General features: G+C 43.1%; 1 protein-coding gene across 1 annotated transcript in view; it reads right to left on the reverse strand.

The window, feature by feature from the left end:
* Positions 1 to 16,477: 16,477 nt before the first annotated feature.
* LOC106609275 (protein shisa-9B) overlaps positions 16,478 to 24,772 on the reverse strand; it is a 63,837-nt gene continuing 55,542 nt past the window's right edge. Inside the window, exon 4 of the mRNA XM_014207903.2 lies at positions 16,478 to 19,365. Coding sequence (XP_014063378.1) covers positions 18,011 to 19,365 — 1,355 coding nt within the window. The 3' untranslated portion in view covers positions 16,478 to 18,010. The remainder of the gene's footprint in view (positions 19,366 to 24,772) is intronic.

Raw genomic sequence — 24,772 nt, forward strand, 5'->3', positions numbered from 1 at the left:
CTGGCACTCCACTCCCTTTTGAAGGCCCAAGGACCAATAAAAATAAATAAAGATATACCGTTGAAGTCGGAAGTTTACATACAGTTGAAGTCAGAAGTTTACATACACCTCAGCCAAATACATTTAAACTCAGTTTTTCACAATTCCTGACATTTAATCCTTGTAAAAATTCCCTGTCTTTTGGCCCATTCCTCCTGACAGAGCTGGTGTAACTGAGTCAGGTTTGTAGACCTCTTTGCTCACACATGCTTTTTCAGTTCTGCCCACAAAGTTTCTATGGGATTGAGGTTAGTGCTTTGTGATGGTCACTCCAATACCTTGACTTTGTTGTCCTTATCCTCTCTGGGCTAGGCGGGACGAATTCGTCCCACCTACGTAACAGCCAGTTGAATCCTGTGGCGCGATTTTCAAAACCTTTGAAATGCTATTACTTCAATTTCTCAAACATATGACTATTTTACAGCTATTTAAAGACAAGACTCTCGTTAATCTAACCACACTATCCGATTTCAAAAAGGCTTTACAACGAAAGCAAAACATTAGATTATGTCAGCAGAGTACCAAGCCAGAAATAATCAGACACCCATTTTTCAAGCTAGCATATAATGTCACAAAAACCCAGAAGACAGCTAAATGCAGCACTAACCTTTGATGATCTTCATCAGATGACAACCCTAGGACATTATGTTATACAATACATGCATGTTTTGTTCAATCAAGTTCATATTTATATCAAAAACCAGCTTTTTACATTAGCATGTGATGTTCAGAACTAGCATACCCCCCGCAAACCTCCGGGGAATTTACTAACAATTTACTAACTTACTCACGATAAATGTTCACAAAAAGCATAACAATTATTTTAAGAATTATAGATACAGAACTCCTCTATGCACTCGATATGTCCGATTTTAAAATAGCTTTTTGGTGAAAGCACATTTTGCAATATTCTAAGTACATAGCCCAGGTATCACGGGCTAGCTATTTAGACACCCGACAAGTTTAGCACTCACCAATATCAGATTTACTATTATAAAAGTTTGATTACCTTTTGTTGTCTTCGTCAGAATGCACTCCCAGGACTGCTACTTCAATAACAAATGTTGGTTTGGTCCAAAATAATCCATCGTTATATCCGAATAGCGGCGTTTTGTTCGTGCGTCCCAGACACTATCTGAAATGGTAAATCAGGGTCGTGCGCATGGCGCAATTCGTGACAAAAAAAATCTAAATATTCCATTACCGTACTTCGAAGCATGTCAACCGCTGTTTAAAATCCATTTTTATGCCATTTTTCTCGTAAAAAAGCGATAATATTCCGACCGGGAATGTCCATTTAGCTAAACAGAGGAAAGTAAACAAAGCTTTCGGTCGACGCGGGCACGAGCCTGAGTCTCACAGTACTGTAACCAGCCACTACCTAAACGCGCTACTTTTTTTCAGCCAGAGCCTGCAAAGCCATGATTCAGCTTTTTACCGCCTTCTGAGACCCTATGGCAGCCGTAGGAAGTGTCACGGGACAGCTAAGATCCTCACTCTTCAATAAACAGAGACAAGAAGAACGACACCTTGTCAGACAGGCCACTTCCTGCATGAAACCTTCTCAGTTTTTTGCCTGCCAAATGAGTTCTGTTATACTCACAGACACCATTCAAACAGTTTTAGAAACTTTAGGGTGTTTTCTATCCATATGTAATAAGTATATGCATATTCTAGTTACTGGGTAGGAGTGGTAACCAGATTAAATCGGGTACGTTTTTTATCCGGCGGTGTAAATACTGCCCCCTAGCCCTAACAGGTTATGCCATTTTGCCACAACTTTGGAAGTATGCTTGGGGTCAATGTCCATTCGGAAGACCCATTTGCGACCAAGCTTTAACTTCCTGACTGATGTCTTGAGTTGTTTCAATATATCCACATAATTTTCCTCCCTCATGATGCCATCTATTTTGTGAAGTGCAACAGTCCCTCCTGCAGCAAGCACCCCACAACATGATGCTGCCACCCCCGTGCTTCACGGTTGGGATGTTGTTCTTCGGCTTGCAAGCTTCCCCATTTTTCCTCCAAACATAACGATGGTCATTATGGCCAAACAGTTCTATTTTTGTTTCATCAGACCAGAGGACATTTCTCTAAAAAGTATGATCTTTGTCCCCATGTGCAGTTGCAAACCACAGTCTGGCTTTTTTATAGCAGTTTTGGAGCAGTGGCTTCTTCCTTGCTGAGCGGCCTTTCAGGTTATGTCGATATAGGACTCGTTTTACTATGGATATAGAAACTTTTGTACCTGTTTCCTCCAGCATCTTCACAAGGTCCTTTGCTGTTGTTCTGGGATTGATTTGCACTTATCGCACCAAAGTACGTTCATCTCTAGGAGACAGAACACGTCTCCTTCCTGAGCGGTATGATGGTCCCATGGTGTTTATACTTCCGTACTATTGTTTGTACAAATGAATGTGGTACCTTCAGGCATTTTGAAATTTCTCCCAAGGATGAACCAGACTTGTGGAGGTCTACAATTTTTTTATTATTTTATTATTTTGCTCACCTTAATCTTTTATTTTCATTGGCCAGACTGAGATATGGCTTTTTCTTTGCAACTCTGCCTATAAGGCCATCATCCCGGAGTCGCCTCTTCACTGTTGAAGCTGAGACTGGTGTTTTGCGGGTACTATTTAATGAAGCTGTCAGTTGAGGACTTGTGAGGCCTCTGTTTCTCAAACTAGACACTCTAATGTACTTGTCCTCTTGCTCAGTTGTGCACCGGGGCCTCCCACTCCTCTTTCTATTTTGGTTAAAGACAGTTTGCGCTGTTCTGTGAAGGGAGTAGTACACAGCGTTGTACGAGATCTTCAGTTTCTTGGCAATTTCTCGCATGGAATAGCCTTCATTTCTCAGAACAAGAGTAGACTGACAAGTTTCAGAAGAAAGTTCTTTGTTTCTGGCCATTTTGAGCCTGTAATCGAACCCACAAATGCTGATGCTGCAGATACTCAACTAGTCTAAAGAAGACCAGTTTTATTGCTTCTTTAATCAGGACGACAGTTTTCAGCAGTGCTAACATAATTGCAAAAGTGTTTTCTAATGATCAATTAGCCTTTTAAAATGATAAACCTGGATTAGCTAACACAATGTGTCATTGGAACACAGGAGTGATGGTTGCTGATAATGAGCCTCTGTATGCCTATGTAGCTATTCCCCCCAAAATCAGCCATTTCTAGCTACAACAGTCATTTACAACATTAACAACGTCAATAACAATAACCAAAAAAGTGTTATACAAATCAAAATATATTTTATATCTGAGATTCTTCAAAGTAGCCACCCTTTGCCTTGATGACATCTGTGCACACTCTTGGCATTCTCTCAACCATCTTCATGAGGTTGTCACCTGGAGTGCACTTAAAATAACAGGTCTGCCTTGTTAAAAATTAATTTGTAGAATTTCTTTCCTTCTTAATGCGTTTGAGACAATAAGCTGAGTTGTGACAAGGTAGGGGTGGTATACAGATGATAGCCCTATTTGGTAAAAGACCAAGTCCATATTATGGCAAGAACAGCTCAAATAAGCAAAGAGAAATGACAGTCCGTCATTACTTTATGACATGAAGGTCAGTCAATCCGGAAAAATTCAAGAACTTTGAATGTTTCTTCAAGTGCAGTCGCAAAAACCAGCAAGCGCTATGATGAAACTGGCTCTCATGAGGACCACCACAGGAAAGGAAGACCCAGCTACCCCTGCTGCAGAGGATAAGTTGTAATGCCTCCTCCTTATAGGCTGTTGTATCGTTGTCGGTGATCAGGCCTACTACTGTTGTGTCATCAGCACGCACCCAAGTTTATTAGAGTTATCTGCGCCGCAGATTGCGGCCCAAATAAATGCTTCACAGAGTTCAAGTCACAGACACATCTCAACATTAACTGTTCAGAGGAGACTGTGTGAATCAGGCTTTCATGGTCTAATTGCTGCAAAGAAACCACTACTAAAGCACACCAATAAGAAGAAGAGACTTGCTTGGGCCAAGAAACACGAGCAATGAACATTAGACCGGTGGAAATCTGTCCTCTGGTCTGATGAGCCCAAATTGGAGATGTTTGGTTCCAACCGCCGTGTCTTTGTGAGATGGATGAACGGATGATTTCTGCATGTGTGGTTCCCACTGTGCAGCATGGAGGAGGAAGTGTGATGGTGTGGGGGTGCTTTGCTGAATTCAAGGCACACTTAACCAGCATAGCTACCACAGAATTCTGCAGCAATATGCAATCCCATCTGATTTGCTGTTAGTGAAACTATCATTTGTTTTTCAACAGGTTAATGACCCAACACACCTCCAGGCTGTGTAAGGGCTATTTGACCAAGAAGGAGAGTGATGGAGTGCTGCATCAGATGACCTGGCCTCCACAATCACCTGACCTCAACCCACTTGAGATGGTTTGTGATGAGTTGGACCTCAGAGTGAAGGAATAGCAGCCAAGAAGTTCTTAGCATATGTGGGAACTCCCCAAGACTGTTGCAAAGGCATTCCAGGTGAAGCTGGTTGAGAGAATGCCAAGAGTTTGTAAAGCTGTCATCAAAGCAAAGGGTGGCTACTTTGAAGAACCTAAAATATAAAATATATTTTGATTTGTTTAACACTTTTTTGGTTACTACATGATTCCATGTGTTATTTCATAGTTTTGATGTCTTCACTACTATTCTACAATGTAGAAAATAGTAAAAATAAAGAAAAACCCTTGAATGAGTAGATGTGTCCTAACTTTTGACAGTTTTTTCTTAAAAAATTGAACCTTTATTTAACTAGGCAAATTCTTATTTACAATGACAGCTTCCCCCGGCCAAAAACGGACCAATTTTGCACCGCCCTGTGGGACTCTCAATCACAGCTGGATGTGATGCAGCCTGGATTCAAACCAGGTACTACAGTGACATCTCTTGCACTGAGATGCAGTGTTTTAGACCACTGCGCCACTTGAGTACCTGCTGGTACTGTATATAAGTTGGGGTCTCAACTTACTGTTGAGATTTCTACATTTAGTTGTGCATCAGCAGCACTTAATTAGCCCATGTCAGCAAACACATTTTTGATTGTAAAATCGTCTAGCTGCCAGCTATCTAAACTTGTAGTAAGCATGGTCGATTTGCCGACTGGGGTGGAGCCCATTGATCATCAGTTATCATAATAAAAACTGCAATCATTTGCCTCCACCCTATGGCTAAATGTGTAGGATTGCAGGAAATTAGCTGTAAAACTGCTCATTTATTTCTCCGCCCCATGGCAAAATGTTTAGAATTTGCTCACAAGGTGTATGTGTGGGGATGGTGTGGGGGTATGGATGTGGGTACGAATACCCACAAGCCACTGCAGCCCCTCATGATGAGATTTGTTTTGTGGCCCTCACCCCATCAAAGTTAGTAATCCCTAATATACTGTATCTTTAGAAATCTTCCATTATTAGACACAGGTGTTTCTAAGCTCAGCCTTACCTGACGTCATCCTGTCCCTGTAGCTTTTTTGAACACCCTGGCCTGAGTGGTGTGAACTGTCCCTAAGGATCACGGGAGTGTCTCAGTGCACCTGGATACCATATGGCCCATCAGTGGACCTCTCACCCTGTCCTCTCACCCAGGAAATGAGCCACTGTGGGCCAGGCTCGGACAAGATTACTCCAGGTCGACTCGTGGAGAACCAGGCTGCTCCATCTTACCCCTCACTGTTCACAGGAGCATAAATAAAAACATGAATGAATGGCAGAAGGGTGAGAATAGGGCGTAGGAAACACTAATAGTGTAAAAAAAGTATTGTGAAATCCCCGTCTTCAGTGGCAGACTACATCAACTGTTCATTGTTATGTTATTTGGCTCATTGCTGTGTTATTTGCCTCATTGATGTGTTATTTGCTTCATTGCTGTGTTATTTGGCTCGTTGTTGTGTGATTTTGCTAATTGTTGTGTTATTTGGGTCATTGCTGTGTTGTTTGGCTCATTGTTGTGTTATTTGGCTCATTGCTGTGTTGTTTGGCTCATTGTTGTGTTATTTGGCTCATTGCTGTGTTATTTGGATCATTGTTGTGTTATTTGGCTCATTGCTGTGTTGTTTGGCTCATTGCTGTGTTATTTGGCTCATTGATGTGTTATTTGGCTCATTGTTGTGTTATTTGGCTCATTGCTGTGTTGTTTGGCTCATTGTTGTGTTATTTGGCTCATTGCTGTGTTATTTGGATCATTATTGTTATTTGGTTCATTGTTGTATTATTTGGCTCGGCTGATCAGGAGGGAAAGGTAGAGTCTATGGTGGGATGAAACTCACGTCTCCTTTGTTCCTGATTGAATGGAAAACCCAGGATCCACTCTACTGCTCCTGTTTTATAGCCAATAGCGCTGGCAGCATGCTGTAATTAGTGCTTTGGAAATCTGGCAGTCTCCTGCCTGCAAAGGTAAGGACAGTGTTTGATTTCTCATGAATCACCGGTTCATTTGAAGGTTAAAGCAATGTCTATGACTACACAGTATATGGTTTGATTGTAGCTGGCAGCGATCAGCAGTTGTAAAGCCAAGGACACATTAACTGAGTGGCATGGACTCAGTGAACTTGAAGAGGAGAGGAAGAGAGGAGAGATGTGGATAGTGGGGACAAATAGTACAGAAACAGGAAGATAAACAGAAAAGAGACAGGCAGAATGCAGCGTTTACAGAAGTTGTGTACTCATCTTTTTATTGCCACGTAAGAAAGTTGAATACAGAACAGTGATAATATACTGCAGATGGAAAATTAATTTAATGATTTAAATTGTTCAACATCAAATCAATTGTACAAAAAAATATAGAAAAAGAGAACACCAGTCAATCTATAAACTAAACAACTCCAGTCAATTCATAAATTAAACAACTCCAGTCAATACATAAACTAAACAACTCCAGTCAATACATAAGCTAAACAACTCCAGTCAATCCATAAACTAAACAACTCCAGTCAATCCAAAAACTAAACAACTCCAGTCAATCTATAAACTAAACAACTCCAGTCAATCCATAAACTAAAAAACTCCAGTCAATACATAAGCTAAACAACTCCAGTCAATCCATAAACTAAACAACTCCAGTCAATACATAAGCTAAACAACTCCAGTCAATACATAAACTAAACAACTCCAGTCAATACATAAACTAAACAACTCCAGTCAATATATAAACTAAACTTACTCCAGTCAATACATAAACTAAACAACTCCAGTCAATCTATAAACTAAACAACTCCAGTCAATCTATAAACTAAACAACTCCAGTCAATACATAAACTAAACAACTCCAGTCAATCCATAAACTAAACAACTCCAGTCAATCCATAAACTAAACAACTCCAGTCAATACATAAACTAAACAACTCCAGTCAATATATAAACTAAACTTACTCCAGTCAATACATAAGCTAAACAACTCCAGTCAATCCATAAACTAAACAACTCCAGTCAATCCATAAACTAAACAACTCCAGTCAATCCAAAAACTAAACAACTCCAGTCAATCTATAAACTAAACAACTCCAGTCAATCCATAAACTAAACAACTCCAGTCAATACATAAGCTAAACAACTCCAGTCAATACATAAACTAAACAACTCCAGTCAATACATAAAGCCAACAACTCCAGTCAATATATAAACTAAACTTACTCCAGTCAATACATAAACTAAACAACTCCAGTCAATCCATAAACTAAACAACTCCAGTCAATCCATAAACTAAACAAGACAAATTCATAGCAACACAATGTCATATATTATCAGACAAAACTTAGCTATATTTTTATTTTTTTTATATCTATGTATAATGAACTAGTACCCATAAATACAGGTATCCCATAACTGAATCTCACAAATCATATGTCAGGACCGGAAACAGTGGGAAAACACTGTATTCTTGTAGCTACTGCACAAACAAGAGTAGGGGATAGGGTCTACAATCAAATATGCTTGATTAATAATCACTCATACTATGCAGTGTTGAGTCAAATGTATAAATATACACATATGTATATAAATACCACAGAATTAGTTGGACATCTTTTTTATGATTGCATGATTACACTTCAGCTGATCTAATCAATGGAAGAATCGACATTAGTATTATAGAAAGCATATTGATCCCTCCATGGGAACTGTATCCATTGGCCCTTGATAGAGCTCAACCCCCAGAAAAAGAACACACACAGATTGCATGGGTTTGGTACCCTTCCATTGATTCTGATATCAGATAAGAACTCTTATTAAAACACACACCTTAATCAGATGGAAGAGAAACGGCAGATGTTTGATATCTTCACCCTCGTCATGTGTACGTACAAGATTTAGTTTCGTTTTTAATAGAAGGTCAAATAACACAAAATCAACAGGGTGACATACTAGACAAAAACATGATTCAATATTCCATAGTTTCAATGACAGGGTGGAACTGGAATGAACTGGAATGTATTTAACTCACTTCCTCAGGGGAAACAAAACAGCGTAAAATGTGTTGTAGAAGTCAGACCTGCAGAAACCCTTTAATATCAGCCCAATGTATGTATTCCTTTTTTACTTCATAAAAACTCTGACAATAACCGTTTGCTTGATAAATACAATTATGTTTCTCTGTCATACAGAATGGTTTGACAATAACTACTAACATCCCCGCCTGGTATGATTATTTACAGATAAACTATAGTTGTGTGAACAAGAGCAATACATAAGGGGATACACTTCCCATTTCTGACTATAAGAGCTGGATTCAATCCCTATCGCTGAAGTTCCGTGTTGTAGCCCGATTTGACATTTAAAGGCAATGGTCTCGCGTTAGCAGAGACTACATTCACGGAAAACACTGCATATGTCGGCATATGCATATGTTCAATTGGAAATTACCTAAACATTTATAGCGCCATACACTGCTGAGCTTCGGCAATACAGATTGAATCCAGCCCTAAGCCTTCGTTATGTTTTAGGCTGGGTCGATGTAGCCGCCTATACAAACTGTACAACCAAGTCATACAAACATAACTTTATAATCAGATCAGGTTTAATCTCATCAGGTTTGTATAACTTATTGATTGAATTGGAAAGTCCTCATCCCCCTATACCGGGTTTCCAAGATTAGTTTTTTAGTTTCTCCCCGTTACAGCAGGCAGCTTTCACCAGTTTTCACCCTCTCTCTCTCTCTCTCTCTCTCTCTCTCTCTCTCTCTCTCTCTCTCTCTCTCTCTCTCTCTCTCTCTCTCTCATATGACAGTCATCTGAGAGATGCAGGCTCTCTCTCTCCCTCCCTCCCTACCCCTCTTGTTCTCTCTCCCTCCTCTATCCCTCTCTTTCGCAGTCCCTCTCCCCCTAATTCTTTTCATCCCTCTCTCTAGAAAACACAGATTCCTTTCAGTCATTTCCTCTCTGAGATGATAAGTGCCAGTGCTTCACGCGTCACACTGCTTGCATAGCGAGTACCACCTCCCGCTGATTCAGCTCATACATGGTTCGCACTCGGGACCTCTGCTTTGCTGACACATGTGACCGCCCTCCTTGACAACATTCCAACTGGTTGAGTCACCCAAAGGTACCAAGTGGATATTACCAGATTGTAATTATATGTGTAAATAAAATCAAACCACCGAGTTAAGTTTGCCAGAGAGAGAGAGAGGAGAAAGGTATTTTAGCTGTAGTGGAGTTTTACAAGAAAAGGCTTGAGATTTGATCTGATATACTGTACATTATATATAACAAAAATCTAATTTATTATACACACAAAAATGTCCAGGTTTGTGAGACAGTTCCTTAATGTAGCCTCTTTGAGTGAAAATCGATATTGTACAGTTTTCCTCAATTGCTCCCTCAATCAGGGGTAGTTAATGTTGTGAAAACCCCTGTAAGAGGATGTTGTTATTAATGAGCAACACAATACTACACAATACTAAACCATATTTATCCAGGCAGTTAATACAAGACTTCAGCTGCATGCCTGGCTGCCCTGATTGAATCTGCCAACCAGATCCTTCGATCCATTTGCCCATGTGAGGCAAGAGCAGGGCCAGGGAACGAGAGGGTCTGATTCTACTAATTAGGCCACTCACACTTTCCAGTCTTAATTTTGCTCCTTTCAGCCGAGCAGAAAACGTAGATTTTTGTCAGCAGGTTAATCAGGAACTAGGCTGGGTAGGCAGGAGCTGGCTGGCTCGGTGCTCTGCTAATTTCAGATACCTGGCTTTAGAGGGGAAGAAAGGGTCAGATATGATGAGGGAGAATTAGGCTGCAATCCAATATCCGAACTGGCACACTTAGAATGAGGGAATGTATAGGTATGGCCATGCATTGAAAAATGTGTGCTAGTGTGGAATTGAGTCTTGGAGTAAGGACACTCTGGCTCTCTCTACTATAATGACAATCCTGAGAAAGCAATCATTGACAAAGTAGTAGTAGTAGCAGCAGCAGCAGTAGAAGTAGCAGCAGTAGTAGTAGCAGTAGTAGTAGTAGTAGCAGTAGCAGTAGTAGTAGCAGTAGTAGAAGAAGTAATAGTAGTAGTAGTAGTAGTTGTAGTAGCAGTAGTAGTAGCAGTAGTAGTAGTAGTAGTAGCAGTAGTAGTAGCAGTAGCAGTAGCAGTAGCAGCAGTAGTAGTAGCAGTAGCAGCAGTAGTAGTAGCAGTAGCAGTAGTAGCAGTAGTTGTAGCAGTAGCAGTAGTAGTAGCAGTAGCAGTAGCAGTAGCAGTAGTAGTAGCAGTAGTAGCAGCAGTAGTAGTAGTAGTAGTAGCAGCAGCAGTAGTAGCAGCAGTAGCAGTAGTATTAGTAGTAGTAGTAGCAGCAGCAGCAGTAGTAGTAGTAGTAGTAGCAGCAGCAGCAGTAGTAGTAGCAGCAGCAGCAGCAGTAGTAGTAGTAGTAGCAGTAGTAGTAGTAGTATACTACACTAGTAACAGTCCAGTATCTCCTGCCCTCTCACTCTAGGAGCTGCATGACTGCTACATCAGAGTGAGGCCTGCTGACTGTGCTCTCATCTAACTGTGCTATCATCTAACTGCTCTAATCTAACTGTGCTCTTGTCTAACTGTGCTCTCATCTAACTGTGCTCTCATCTAACTGTGGTCTAACTTTGCTCTAACTGTGCTCTCATCTAACTGTGCTCTCGTCTAACTGCTCTAACTGTGCTCTAACTGTGCTCTCATCTAACTGTACTCTTGTCTAACTGTGCTTTTGTCTAACTGTGCTCTCATCTAACTGTGCTCTCATCTAACTATGCTCTAACTGTGCTCTCATCTAACTGTGCTCCAACTGTGCTCTCATCTAACTGTGCTCTCATCTACCTGTGCTCTCATCTACCTGCGCTCTCATTAACTACAGTTCAGCAAGCATTCATAGCCCTGGGTCTGGACGCTACCCTCTAACTGGATTCTGGACTTCCTGACAGGCAGACCACATGCTGTGAAGATTGGCAACAACTCCTAAGGAGTCTCTATTTCCTAAAACTCTTAACACTGGGGTTCCCCATGGGTGTGTCCACAGCCCTCTGCTGTACTCCCTGTTCACCCACGACTGTGTGGCTTTGCACGACACCAACTCCATCAAGTTTGCTGATGACACCACGGTTGTAGGCCTGATAACCAACAACGATGAGTCAGCCTACAGGGAGGAGGTAAGTAGACTGGCATTGTGAACAACCTCTCCTTCAACGTCAGCAAAACAGAGTTGATTGTTGACTTCAGGAAGCAGAGGAGGGAAAACGCCCCAATCCACATCAACGCAACTGCAGTAGAGAGTCAGCAGTTTTAAGTTCCTCTGCGTCCACATCACCGAGGACTTGACATGTATGGGGTTCCATACCTACTGTTCTGTATAATGCTGATGTCTATTGTGTTTGCTATTCACTAACATGGACCACTCTTGACAAGAGGGCGCAACAGCGTCTTTACTTCCTAAGGTGTCTGACTACCGCTGCACCATCGAGAGCGTCCTGACTGGTTGCATCATGGCCTGGTACAGGAATTGCTCCGTCCACAACCGCAAGGCCCTCCAGAGGGTGGTGAAGATGACCCAGTACATCATAATAATATTGGACTATGTATTCTGCCTCCCTGTATTATACTTATGTTTATTCTATACTTTATGTTCGTATTCTTATCTTTTAATATTTCTTATTGTTGCATTGTCCAGAAGGAACCTGCCAGTAAGCATTTGGTTGGACGGTGTATACCATGTGTATCCCGTACAAACGACTAATAAAAATTGATGCTGGGGAGAAATCAGGAAGGATAACTCTTCCCTATTAGGTTGAGTGTAGAATGTGGCTCAGACAACATACAATGAGCTCCAAAAGTATTGGGACAATGACACATTTGTTGTTATTTTGGCTCTGTACTTCAGTACTTTGGATTTGAAATGATGAGGTTAAAGTGCAGACTCAACTTTAATTTGAGGGTATTTTAGAAATCGTTTAGAAATTACAGCATTTTTTGTACATAGTCCCCCCCATTTTAGGGGACTAAAAGTATTGGGCCAAATCTACTTATGTGTATTAAAATAGTAACAAATTAAGCATTTGGTCCCATATTCATAGCACACAATGAGTACATCATGCTTGTGACTCTACAAACTTGACAAACTATAAATGAATGGTAAATAACGTATTGTGTCATTTTGGAGTGTCACAAAATCCTTCGTTGTGTTGCAGGGAAGACCAAAATGCAGCGGAGTTGTGGATACTCATATTTTAATTAACAAAAAAAGAGTAAAGCATCCACTTGACAAAACAATAAATGATAACCACAACACTAAACAGTTTTGCAGGCTCACCAACGCAGTGCAAAAACAACTACCCACAAAAACAAGTGACAAACATACTCCTACATATATGACTCCCAATCAGGAACAACGATCCCCAGCTGTTCCTGATCAGGAGTCACAAGACCAACACAGAACAATCACACACACACACACAAGACTGCCACGTCCTGACCCCAAAACTACTACAACAGCTCCATCTGCTGGTCAGGACGTGACATGGAGTCAGTTTTATTGTAAATAAGAAAATAATATGTTTCTAAACACTTCTACATTAATGTGGATGCTACCATGATTACAGATAATCCTGAATGAATCATGAATAATGATGAGTGATAAAGTTACAGATGCACAAATAGAGTCACAACCTTGCTGTAGTCATTGCATGCTTTAAAAATATATACTTTTTACTACTTTAATATGCTTTACATGACCAATGGTATGTGGACACCTGCTTGTTGAACATCTCATTCCAAAATCATTGGCATTAATATGGAGTTGGTCCCCCCTTTGCTGCTATAACAGCCTCCACTCTTCTGGGAAGGCTTTCCACTAGATGTTGGAACATTGCTGCTGGGACTTGGTTCCATTCAGCCACAAGAGCATAAGTGAGGTCGGGCATTGATGTTGGGCGACTAGCCCGGGCTAGCAGTTAGCGTTCCAATTCATCCCAAAGGTGTTTGATGGGGTTGAGGTCAGGGCTCTGTGCAGGCCAGTCAATTTATTCTACAACGAACTCGACAAACCATTTCTGTATGGACATCTCTTTGTGCACAGGGGCAATGAAACAGGAAAGGGTCTTTGTTGTCACAAAGTTGGAAGTACAGAATCGTCTAAAATGTCATTGTATGCTGTAGTGTTATGATTTCCCTTCACTGGAACTAAGGGGCCTAGCCCAAACCATGAAAAACAGCCCCAGACCATTATTCCTCCTCCACCAAACTTTACAGTTTGAACTATGCATTGGGGCAGGTAGCGTTCTCCTGGCATCTGCCAAACCCAGATTCGTCAGTCGGACTGCCAGAGGGTGAAGCGTGATTCATCACTCCAGAGAACGCGTTTCCACTGCTCCAGAGTCCAATGGCGGCGAGCTTTACACCCTTCCAGCCGACGCTTGGCATTGCGAATGGTGATCTTAGGCTTGTGTGCGGCTGCTCAGCCATGGAAACCCCTTTCATGAAGCTCACGACGAACAGTTCTTGTGCTGAAATTGCTTTCAGAGGCCGATCACTTTACAGGTAGTGTACTGACCTGTTGCACCCTCTACAACCACCCTCTACAACCACAGTGATTATTATTATTTGACCCTGCTGGTCATCTACGAACGTTTGAACATCTTGGCAATGTACTGTTATAATCTCCACCCGGCACAGCCAGAAGAGGACTGGCCACCCCTCATAGCCTGGTTCCTCTCTAGGTTTCTTCCTAGGTTTTGGCCTTTCTAGGGAGTTTTTCCTAACAACCGTGCTTCTACATCTACATTGCTTGCTGTTTGGGGTTTTAGGCTATATAGCAGTTTGTTACATCGGCTGATGTAAAAGGGCTTTATAAATACATTTGATTGATTGGTCGATTGAGAGGCAGTTTGGAACTCGGTAGTGAGTGTTGCAACCGAGGACAGACGATTTTTACGTGCAACGCACTTCAGCACTTGGCTGTCCCGTTCTTTCTGCTTGCGTGGCCTACCACTTCGCGGCTGAGCCGTTGCTGCTCCTAGACGTTTCCACTTCACAATAACAGCACTTACAGTTACTGGGGCATCTCTAGCAGGGCAGAAATTTGACGAACTGACTTGTTGGAATGGTGCCATCCTATGACGGTGCCACGTTGAAAGTCACTGAGCTCTTCAGTAAGGCCATTCTACTGCCAATGTTTGTCTATGGAGATTGCATGGCTGTGTGCTCGATTTTATACACCTGCCAGCAACGGGTGGCTAAAATAGCCGAATCCACTAATTTGAATGGGTGTCCACATACTTTTGTATGTATACAGTGCCTTCGGAAAGTATTCAGACCCCTTGACTTTTTCCACATTTTGTTACATTACAGCCTTATTCAAAATGTGTTAAATAAAACAAAAATCCTCAGCAATCTACACACAATATCCCATAATGACAAAGCGTAAACAGGTTTTTAGACATTTTTGCTAATTTATAAAAAATAAAAAAAATGAAATACCTTATTTAGCTAAGATTTCAGACCCTTTGCTATGAGACTCAAAATTGATCTCAGGTGCATCCTGATTCCATTGATCATCCTTGAGATGTTCTTACATCTTGATTGGAGTCCACCTGTGGTAAATTCAATTGATTGGACATGATTTGGAAAGGTACACAACTGTCTATAAAAGGTCCCACAGTTGACAGTGCATGTCAGAGCAAAAACCAAGCCATGAGGTCAAAGGAATTGTCCGTAGAGCTCCGAGACAAGATTAAGGCGAGGCACAGATCTGGGGAAGGGTACCAAAAAATGTCTGCAGCACTGAAAGTCCCCAAAAATACAATGCCCTCCATCATTCTTAAATGGAAGAAGTTTGGAACCACCAAGACTCTTCCTAGAGCTGGCCGCCCGGCTAAACTGAGCAATCACCGGGAGAAGGGCCTTGGTCAGAGAGGTGACCAAGAACCCAATGAGCTCTAGAGTTCCTCTGTGGAGATGGGAGATCGGGATGTTCGGTCGGGATGTTTTTCAGCGGTAGGGCTGGGAAACTAGCCAGGATCGAGGGAAAGATGAATGGAGTAAAGTACTGAGAGATCCTTGATGAAAACCTGCTCCAGAGCGCTCAGGACTTAAGACTGGGGCGAAGGTTCACCTTCCAACAGGACAATGACCCTAAGCACACAGCCAAGACAACGCAGGAGTGGCTTCGGGACAAGTCTCTAAATGTCCTTGAGTGGCCCAGCCAGAGCCCGGACTTGAACCTGATCGAACATCTCTGGAGAGACCTGAAAATAGCTGTGCAGCAACCCTCCCCATCCAACCTGACAGAGCTTGAGAGGATTTGCAGAGAAGAATGAGAGAAACTCCCCAAATACAGGTGTGCTAAGCTTGTAGCGTCTTACCCAAGAAGACTCAAGACCGTAATCACTGCCAAAGGTGCTTCAACAAAGTACTGAGTAAAGAGTGTGAATACTTTTGGAAAGTATTTCTAACATTTCTAAAAACCTTGTTTTTTTTTGTCATCATGGGGTATTGGTGTAGATTGATGAGGAAAATCTTTCCGAAGGCACTGTATATAGTGTACATATAAGTGGATTTGGCACAATATTCTTGGTTCCCTAAAATGCGGGGACGATGTACAAAAAGTGCTGTAATTTCTAAACGGTTCACCTGAAAATACCCTCAAATTAAAGCTGACAGTCTGCACTTTAACCTCATTGTCATTGTATCATTTCAAATCCAAAGTGCTGAAGTACAGAGCCAAAACAACAACAAATGTGTCACTGTCCCAATACTTTTGGAGCTCACTGTGTGTTCTGCTTTGCCTGCCTGGTTTCTTTGTCTACTTGCATCCCTGCCTGCTTTCTCTGCCTACCTGCATCCCTGCCTGCCTGCTTGCTTGCCTGCCTGCCTTTCTGTCCACCTACCTGCCTCCCTGCCTGCCTGCCTCCATGCTTGCCTGACTCCCTGCCTGCCTCCCTACCTCCCAATCTGCCTGCCTGCCTGCCTCCCTGCCTGCCTGCCTGCCTGCTGCGATGAGATCAGTGTGAACTTTAAGGATGACAGTATGGGGTTCAAATTTCCAGATTTCCTCATGCCTGGATTAATTCAACTGAGTATTGTGATAATGCACATCCTGAAAACATTTACCTGTTTTTTATCCTGTCTTTCACAGTGGAACCACGAGCTGAGCAAAAACGAGAAAATGAGAAAGAAAATCAACTACCGGGATGTTTACAACCAGTACAGAGTGCTTTCTATAGGCTGCAAACTGACTATAAATTCAGGTTGTATAGATTTTACTGTTCAATTTGCTTGAAGACGTCTTGTCTTCTACTATTAGACCATTTAATATTTGGATGCCCTAGCAACAGTATTTTCCACAAACACCAGAGTGAAGTGGTCGCCAAAGTTCAAGAGGACACAGTCATACAAAAATACAAAAATGATTTTTTTTTTTTTGGCACATTGTATTAATCACAATATTCTGTAGCAATAATACACATGAGGGATGACACTTCAAGGGGAATATCTCTCAGTAGGGTTTCATAGTTATTATCGGGGCCTCGCCATACACCGTAGAACAGAAATGATTCAGAACCACATTTAGCTCTCTCTTTACATTTTCTTTACCTGAAGTTTGTCTTTTCTAAGAGGGCTAGATAGAATGAAAGAGAGAGAAAAAGGGACATGTAAAAAGATGGCGGTATCACTACAACTGGCCATGGTCTGTAGTCACATTTTTAAATATTGGATCACACATTCTCTGTGATACTCTGTGTGAACAGCGTTAGGACTGATGCGTTTTTCAGGAGTACAGTACTATTCTCCAGATGATGCTTCTGCCTCCTTGCCTTCGGAGCAGCAGTGATCAAGTACTGTTCTTCAAATATACAGGACAATAATCTCCAGAATGTGTTGACGACCGAGTGAGTTTCAAGGTTACAAGAGCAGAAGAAAGCCCATAATGTTCATAGCCCAAAGCCCATAATGTTCATAGCCCAAAGCCCATAATGTTCATAGCCCTAAAACTGTGACCAACTAACTGGCTTTGTAGGAGAGAGCCTCTTTAATGAATGTCCTTTCCTTCCCCATAGTTTGTTGTTTCTTTGCTCAATGTTTTAGCCCCAGCCATTCGGTGTCCATAGATCTCATATTGCTTGTCGGATTTGGTAATGCAATCCATGGCAATCTAATGTTTCCTTTTGCTGTTGCTGTATTCACGTTTCACTGTCATTGGTTGATTATGTTACCATTACACAGGAGATATTATAACACACACAATGAATTTGATACTTCTGTTGGACATTGTCATGGATATACCATCCCGCCCCCCTCCCCTGACTGAGGGTCTGTGTAGGATTGACTGACAGTCACTTGTGCAATGATCCACTCATACTGGACGACAAATGCAAGCACACTGCCACACCACCAGGGTGCTCTGTTCTGGCCCCCACTACCAGGACACACCACAACCAGGGCCTTACACACCACCATCTCTGTCCTCTCCCGCTCTGCCTAATAGGTGACTCTGCTTTGGAGACTATCGTCCCCCTCTCCCACTCTCTCACACAGTCACCTCCGTCTTACTGTTGGTCACAAAGTAAGGCTGAGTGGGCAGGAAGTGCTGACTGTGGCTCTGGGAGCGGGACTGACTGTGCAGCTCGTTGATCTGCTCCACCGTGCACTGGGGCCTCTTGGAGCCATAACCCTTCCTCCTACCCACCGTCTCAGTCCCGTCCCAGCCCTTCGGCCCCATTCCTCCCCCCATCCCCCTGGGGGCTGCAATGGTGTTGGAGCTGTAGGCCAGCGAGTGGTGTTGTTGCTGCTGATGTTGGTGGTATTGTTGGTGGTGAGGACCAGGAACCGTCCCGATGTGGTGGTGAGGCCCCGGGAAAGTCCCTGTTCTAGTCATGCTGGACATGGTCATGGCTCCTGGACCTTTATTACTGAGCCTGTCACCACTGTTGCTGAGTCTTTGGGGCTTCTGTCCGTTCTGCTTGGGTGCGGTCAGCATGGTGGAGCCCTGGTAGGTGCTGGATAGGATGGGCAAACTGCTGGGCATCTCTGTGATGTAGGTGGCCACTGGCTTGGGGCCCAGGGATCCCAGGGTGCTGATGGGACTCAAAGGGTTGTTGTGGGCCATGGAGTTGTTGTGGGCCATGGGGTTGTTGTGGACCATGGGGTTGTTGTGGGCCATGGGGTTGTTGTGGGCCATGGGGTTGTTGTGGGCCATGGGGTTGTTGTGGGCCATGGGGTTGTTGTGGGCCATGGGGTTGATGTGGGACATCGGCTTGATGTGGGACGTAGTTTTGTTGTGGGACATGGGTTTGGTGTGGGACATGGGCTTGATGTGGGGCATGGGGTTGTTGTGAGTCATGGGGTTGTTGTGGGACATGGGGTTGTTGTGGGGCATGGGGTTGTTGTGGGCCATGGGGTTGTTGTGGGCCATGGGGTTGTTGTGGTCCATGGGGTTGTTGTGGGGCATGGGGTTGATGTGGGGCATGGGGTTGATGTGGGCCATGGGGTTGTTGTGGGGCATGGGGTTGATGTGGGGCATGGGGTTGTTGTGGACCATGGGGTTGTTGTGGACCATGGGGTTGTTGTGGTCCATGGAGTTGTTGTGGGCCATGGGGTTGTTGTGGGCCATGGGGTTGTTGTGGGCCATGGGGTTGTTGTGGGCCATGGGGTTGTTGTGGGCCATGGGGTTGTTGTGGGCCATGGGGTTGTTGTGCGCCATGGGGTTGTTCATTGGATTGTGGGTAATGGTGGGGTTATTCATTGGGTTGTGGGACATAGTGTTGTTGGTCATGGGGTTCATAGGTCGCATAGGGTTCATGTGTTGGAGGGGGAGGCCTCCTTTGGACGGCAGCTCCATCATCAGACGAGGTTTGTTGTAGAAGTCACCGTTGGACTTGGCCGCTGCATGGGGATAGAGACAGAAGCACAGGTTAGGGAAAGAGGTTTCCTAGTTTATAACACAGATGGGCAACTACGGTCCTCAAGCACTTTTGATATCCTATATACTGTAAAAGTAGAAAAAAGTATTATCTTTATTTACAAGGACAACATTTTCAGTTATTTTTCAGGTTGTGCACTTACAATTACCTTCAACTCTGGTTCTTACTGTAATACACTCTGGTTCTTACTGTAAACAAGCTGGTTCTTACTGTAAACAAGCTGGTTCTTACTGTAATACACTGGTTCTTACTGTAATACACTGGTTCTTACTGTAATACACGCTGGTTCTTACTGTAATACACTGGTTCTTACTGTAATACACTGGTTCTTACTCTAATACATGCTGGTTCTTACTGTAATACACTCTGGTTCTTACTGTAATATCATACCAATAACAAACATGTAGCATTGTTCAGATAATAAGGAATTCACATCCTTCAGCCATGTCATTCAGGTTACATTCATCACACCCACTCTGTCTCACGCTGCATCTCAGATTATCAATGCCAAACTTTATTATGAACATTAGTTTCCTTTATCGAGCCTCGAGTCTAAAAGAAAATATGTTTTCACTTAACCCTGTGGGAGGAGAAACTTGTATTATATTTCAATCAACCTTTCCAACGGCCCTGGATTCATCCAGACAGACTCCCCTCAAGGAAAAACACATGAATTTCACATGATCACATATGATTTTATGTGAAGTTAATGTGATAACATGTGCAAGACATGATAACAGGAACCTACACGTGACAACAGTTGAGCGCATGTGAAAACCCAGCTGTCAAATGCAATTGAGATATTTTATTTTAAAAGGCATAATTGACATTATTCAAATGAAACAGTCATGGTCCCTGCAGGTTTTGTCTTGTTCCTGGTTTGTTTAAGGGACATCCCAAGAAAGTTTTTAGGATGTTCTTAGAACGTTCTGTCATGGTCAGCTGGAGGTTTTTGTCTAGTTGCGGTGAAAATACAGTAAATACACTAGTTACTGTATTTTTACAGCTAAATTAAGGTATGCATGTTAAAGGACTGTATGCTGCTGTATGCTGATTACTTGGAACTCAGCTGAGAATTTCAATTCACAAACTCTTGGTTGCTAGATACCTGAAGTTCCTGCTGCACCACCAGGTCTCTGGTGATGTCTCTGGACATAACGGAGATTGGCTATACATACACTACTGTTCAAAAGTTTGGGTTCACTTAGAAATGTCCTTGTTTTTGAAAGAAAGCAATTTTTTTGTCCATTTAAAATAACATCAAATTGATCAGAAATACAGTGTAGACATTATTAATGTTGTAAATGACTATTGTAGCTGGAAATGGCAGATTTTTAATGGAATATCTACATTGGCGTACAGAGGTCCATTAACAGCAACCATCACTCTGTGTTCCAATGGCACGTTGTGTTAGCTAATCCAAGTTTATCATTTTAAAAGCCTAATTGATCATTAGAAAACCCTTTTGCAATTATGTTAGCACAGCTGAAAGCTGTTGTTCTGATTAAAGAAGCAATAAAACTAGCCTTTTTTAGATTAGTTGAGTATCTGGAGCATCAGCATTTGTGTGTTCGATTACAGGCTCAAAATGGCCAGAAACAAACAACTTTCTTCTGAAACTCATCAGTCTATTTTTGTCCTGAGAAATGAAGGCTATTCCATTCGAGAAATTGCCAAGAAACTGAAGATCTTGTACAACGCTGTGTACTACTCCCTTCACAGAACAGCGCAAACTGGATCTAACCAGAATAGAAAGAGGAGTGGGAGGCCCCGGTGCACAACTGAGCAAGAGGACAAGTACATTAGAGTGTCTAGTTTGAGAAAGTCACAAGTCCTCAACTGGCAGCGTCAATAAATAGTACCCCCAAAACACCAACGTCAATAGTGAAGAGGCGACTCCGGGATGCTGCCCTTTTATATATGGAAAAACAGATAGTAAAAACTACATAAAAAGGAAGTTTGTTTTAAAGTGTTTGCCCTATATCTGAGATGGGGCCATCCTGAGTTGTGGGCATCCTAGACCAAAACAACCTCTCTATAGAGGGGCCATATTAGTGTGTAGACCAAACTATTCGGACGCTACAGACAGAAGTCGGCAGATTGGCGGTACTGACTTCAGACGAGTCCCGTGACGCTTGGGGGGTTGTAGACGGAGAACACCATCGTGATTGTGAGAGTCCATAGAGGGATCATAGAGGGATCATATTAGTTTGTAGGCCAATCCGTTCGGCCGCTACAGATGTTTTCGTGAAAAGACCGATTTTCGGGATGTCTCATGGTCTGACAAACAAATCAAATCAAATCAAAGTTTATTTGTCACGTGCTCCGAATACAACAGGTGTTGTAGACCTTACAGTGAAATGCTTAGTTACAGGCTCTAACCAATAGTGCAAAAAATGTATTAGGTGAACAATAGGTAGGTAGAGAAATAAAACAACGGTAAAAAGACAGGCTATATACAGTAGCGAGGCTATAAAAGTAGCGAGGCTACATACAGACATCGATTAGTCAGAATGATTGAGGTAGTATGTACATGTAGATATGGTTAAAGTGACTATGCATATATGATGAACAGAGTGTAGCAGTAGCGTAAAAGAGGGGTTGGTGGGTGGGACACAATGCAGATAGCCCGGTTAGCCAATGTGCGGGAGCACTGGTTGGTCGGCCCAATTGAGGTAGTATGTACATGAATGTATAGTTAAAGTGACTATGCATATCTGATAAACAGAGAGTAGCAGCAGCTTAAAAAGAGGGGTTTGGGGGGCACGCAATGCAAATAGTCCGGGTAGCCATTTGATTACCTGTTCAGGAGTCTTATGCCTTGGGGGTAAAAACTGTTGAGAAGCCTTTTTGTTCTAGACTTGGCACTCCGGTACCGCTTGCCATGTGGTAATAGAGAGAACAGTCTATGACTGGGGTGGCTGGGGTCTTTTCCATGCGGTAATAGAGAGAACAGTCTATAACTGGGGTGGCTGGGGTCTTTGACAATTTTTAGGGCCTTCCTCTGACACCGCCTGGTGTAGAGGTCCTGGATGGCAGGCAGCTTAGCCTTAGTGATGTACTGTAAGGTCTACAACACCTGTTGTATTCGGCGCACGTGACAAATAAACTTTGATTTGATTTGATTTGTTTGTCAGACCATGAGACATCCCGAAAATCGGTCTTTTTGATGACCTGTTCAGGAGTCTTATGCCTTGGGGGTAAAAACTGTTGAGAAGCCTTTTTGTTCTAGACTTGGCACTCCATTACCGCTTGCCATGCGGTAATAGAGAGAACAGTCTATGACTGGGGTGGCTGGGGTCTTTGACAATTTTTAGGGCCTTCCTCTGACACCGCCTGGTGTAGAGGTCCTGGATGGCAGGCAGCTTAGCCTCAGTGATGTACTGGGCCGTACGCACGACCCTCTGTAGTGAATTGCGGTCAGAGGCCAAGCAATTGCTGTACCAGGCAGTGACACAACCAGTCAGGATGCTCTCGATGTTGCAGCTGTAGAACCTTTTGAGGATCTCAGGTCCCAAGCCAAATATTTTTCGTTTCCTGAGGGGGAATAGGCTTTGTCGTGCCCTCTTCACGACTGTCTTGGTGTGTTTGGACCATTCTAGTTTGTTGTTGATGTGGATACCAAGGAACTTGAAGCTCTCAACCTGTTCCACTACAGCCCCGTCGATGAGAATGGGGGCGTGCTTGGTCCTCCTTTTCCTGTAGTCCACAATCATCTCCTTAGTCTTGGTTACGTTGAGGGATAGGTTGTTATTCTGGCACCACCCGGCCAGGTCTCTGACTTCCTCCCTATAGGCTGTCTCGTTGTTGTCGGGGATCAGGCCTACTACTGTTGTGTCGTCTGCAAACTTAATGATGGTGTTGGAGTCATGCCTGGCCATGCAGTTGTGGGAGAACAGGGAGTACAGGAGGGGACTGAGCACGCACCCCTGGGGAGCTCAAGTGTCGAGGATTAGCGTGGCAGATGTGTTGCTACCTACCCTCACCACCTGGGGGCTGTCCGTCAGGAAGTCCAGGATCCAGTTGCAGAGGGAGGTGTTTAGTCCCAGGATCCTTAGCTTAGTGATGAGCTTTGAGGGTACTATGGTGTTGAACGCTGAGCTGTAGTCAATGAATAGCATTCTCACATAAGTGTTCCTTTTGTCCAGGTGGGAAAGGGCAGTGTGGAGTGCAATAGAGATTGCCTCATCTGTGGATCTGTTTAGGCGGTATGCAAATTGGAGTGGGTCTAGGGTTTCTGGGATAATGGTGTTGATGTGAGCCATTACCAGCGTTGTGTATGTTGACCTGTTTAAAGGTCTTACTCACGTCGGCTACGGAGAGCGTGATCACACAGTCGTCCGGAACAGCTGATGCTCTCATGCATGCCTCAGTGTTGCTTGCCTCGAAGAGAGCATAGAAGTGATTTAGCTCATCTGGTAGGCTCTTGTCACTGGGCAGCTCCCGGCTGTGCTTCCCTTTGTAGTCTGTAATAGTTTGCAAGCCCTGCCGCATAAGACGAGCGTCGGAGCCGGTGTAGTATGATTCAATGTTAGCCCTGTATTGACGCTTTGCCTGTTTAATGGTTTGTCGCAGGGCATAGCAGGATTTCCGGGTTAGAGTCTCGCACCTTGAAAGCGGCAGCTCTACCCTTTAGCTCGAATACCCTTTAGTGCAAATGTTGCCTGTAATCCATGGCTTCTGGTTGGGGTATGTACATACAGTCACTGTGGGGACGACATCCTCGATGCACTTATTGATAAAGCCAGTGACTGATGTGGTGTACTCCTCAATGCCATCGGAAGAATCCCGGAACATGTTCCAGTCTGTGATAGCAAAACAGTCCTGTAGTTTAGCATCTGCTTCATCTGAACACTTTTTTTATAGACCGAGTCACTGGTGCTTCCTGCTTTAATTTTTGCTTGTAAGCAGGAATCGGGAAGATAGAGTTGTGGTCGGATTTACCAAATGGAGGGCGAGGGAGAGCTTTGTACGCGTCTCTGTGTGTGGAGTACAGGTGATCTAGAATTCTTTTCCCTCTGGTTGCACATTTAACATGTTGATAGAAATTTGGTAGCACTGATTAAAGTTTCCCTGCATTAAAGTCTCCGGCCAATAGGAGCGCTGCCTCTGGGTGAGTGGTTTCCTGTTTGCTTATTTCCTTATACAGCTGACTGAGTGCAGTCTTAGTGCCAGCATCTGTCTGTGGTGGTAAATAAACAGCCACGAAAAGTATAGTTGAAAACTCTCTAGGCAAGTAGTGTGGCCTGCAATTTATCACAATATACTCTACTTCAGGCGAGCAAAATCTAGAGACTTCCTTAGATTTCGTTTACCAGCTGTTGTTTACAAATATGCACAGACTGCCCCCTCCTCGTCTTACCAGAGTG

This window comes from Salmo salar, chromosome ssa01 (genome assembly GCF_905237065.1).
Source record: "Salmo salar chromosome ssa01, Ssal_v3.1, whole genome shotgun sequence".
NCBI lineage: Eukaryota > Metazoa > Chordata > Actinopteri > Salmoniformes > Salmonidae > Salmo > Salmo salar.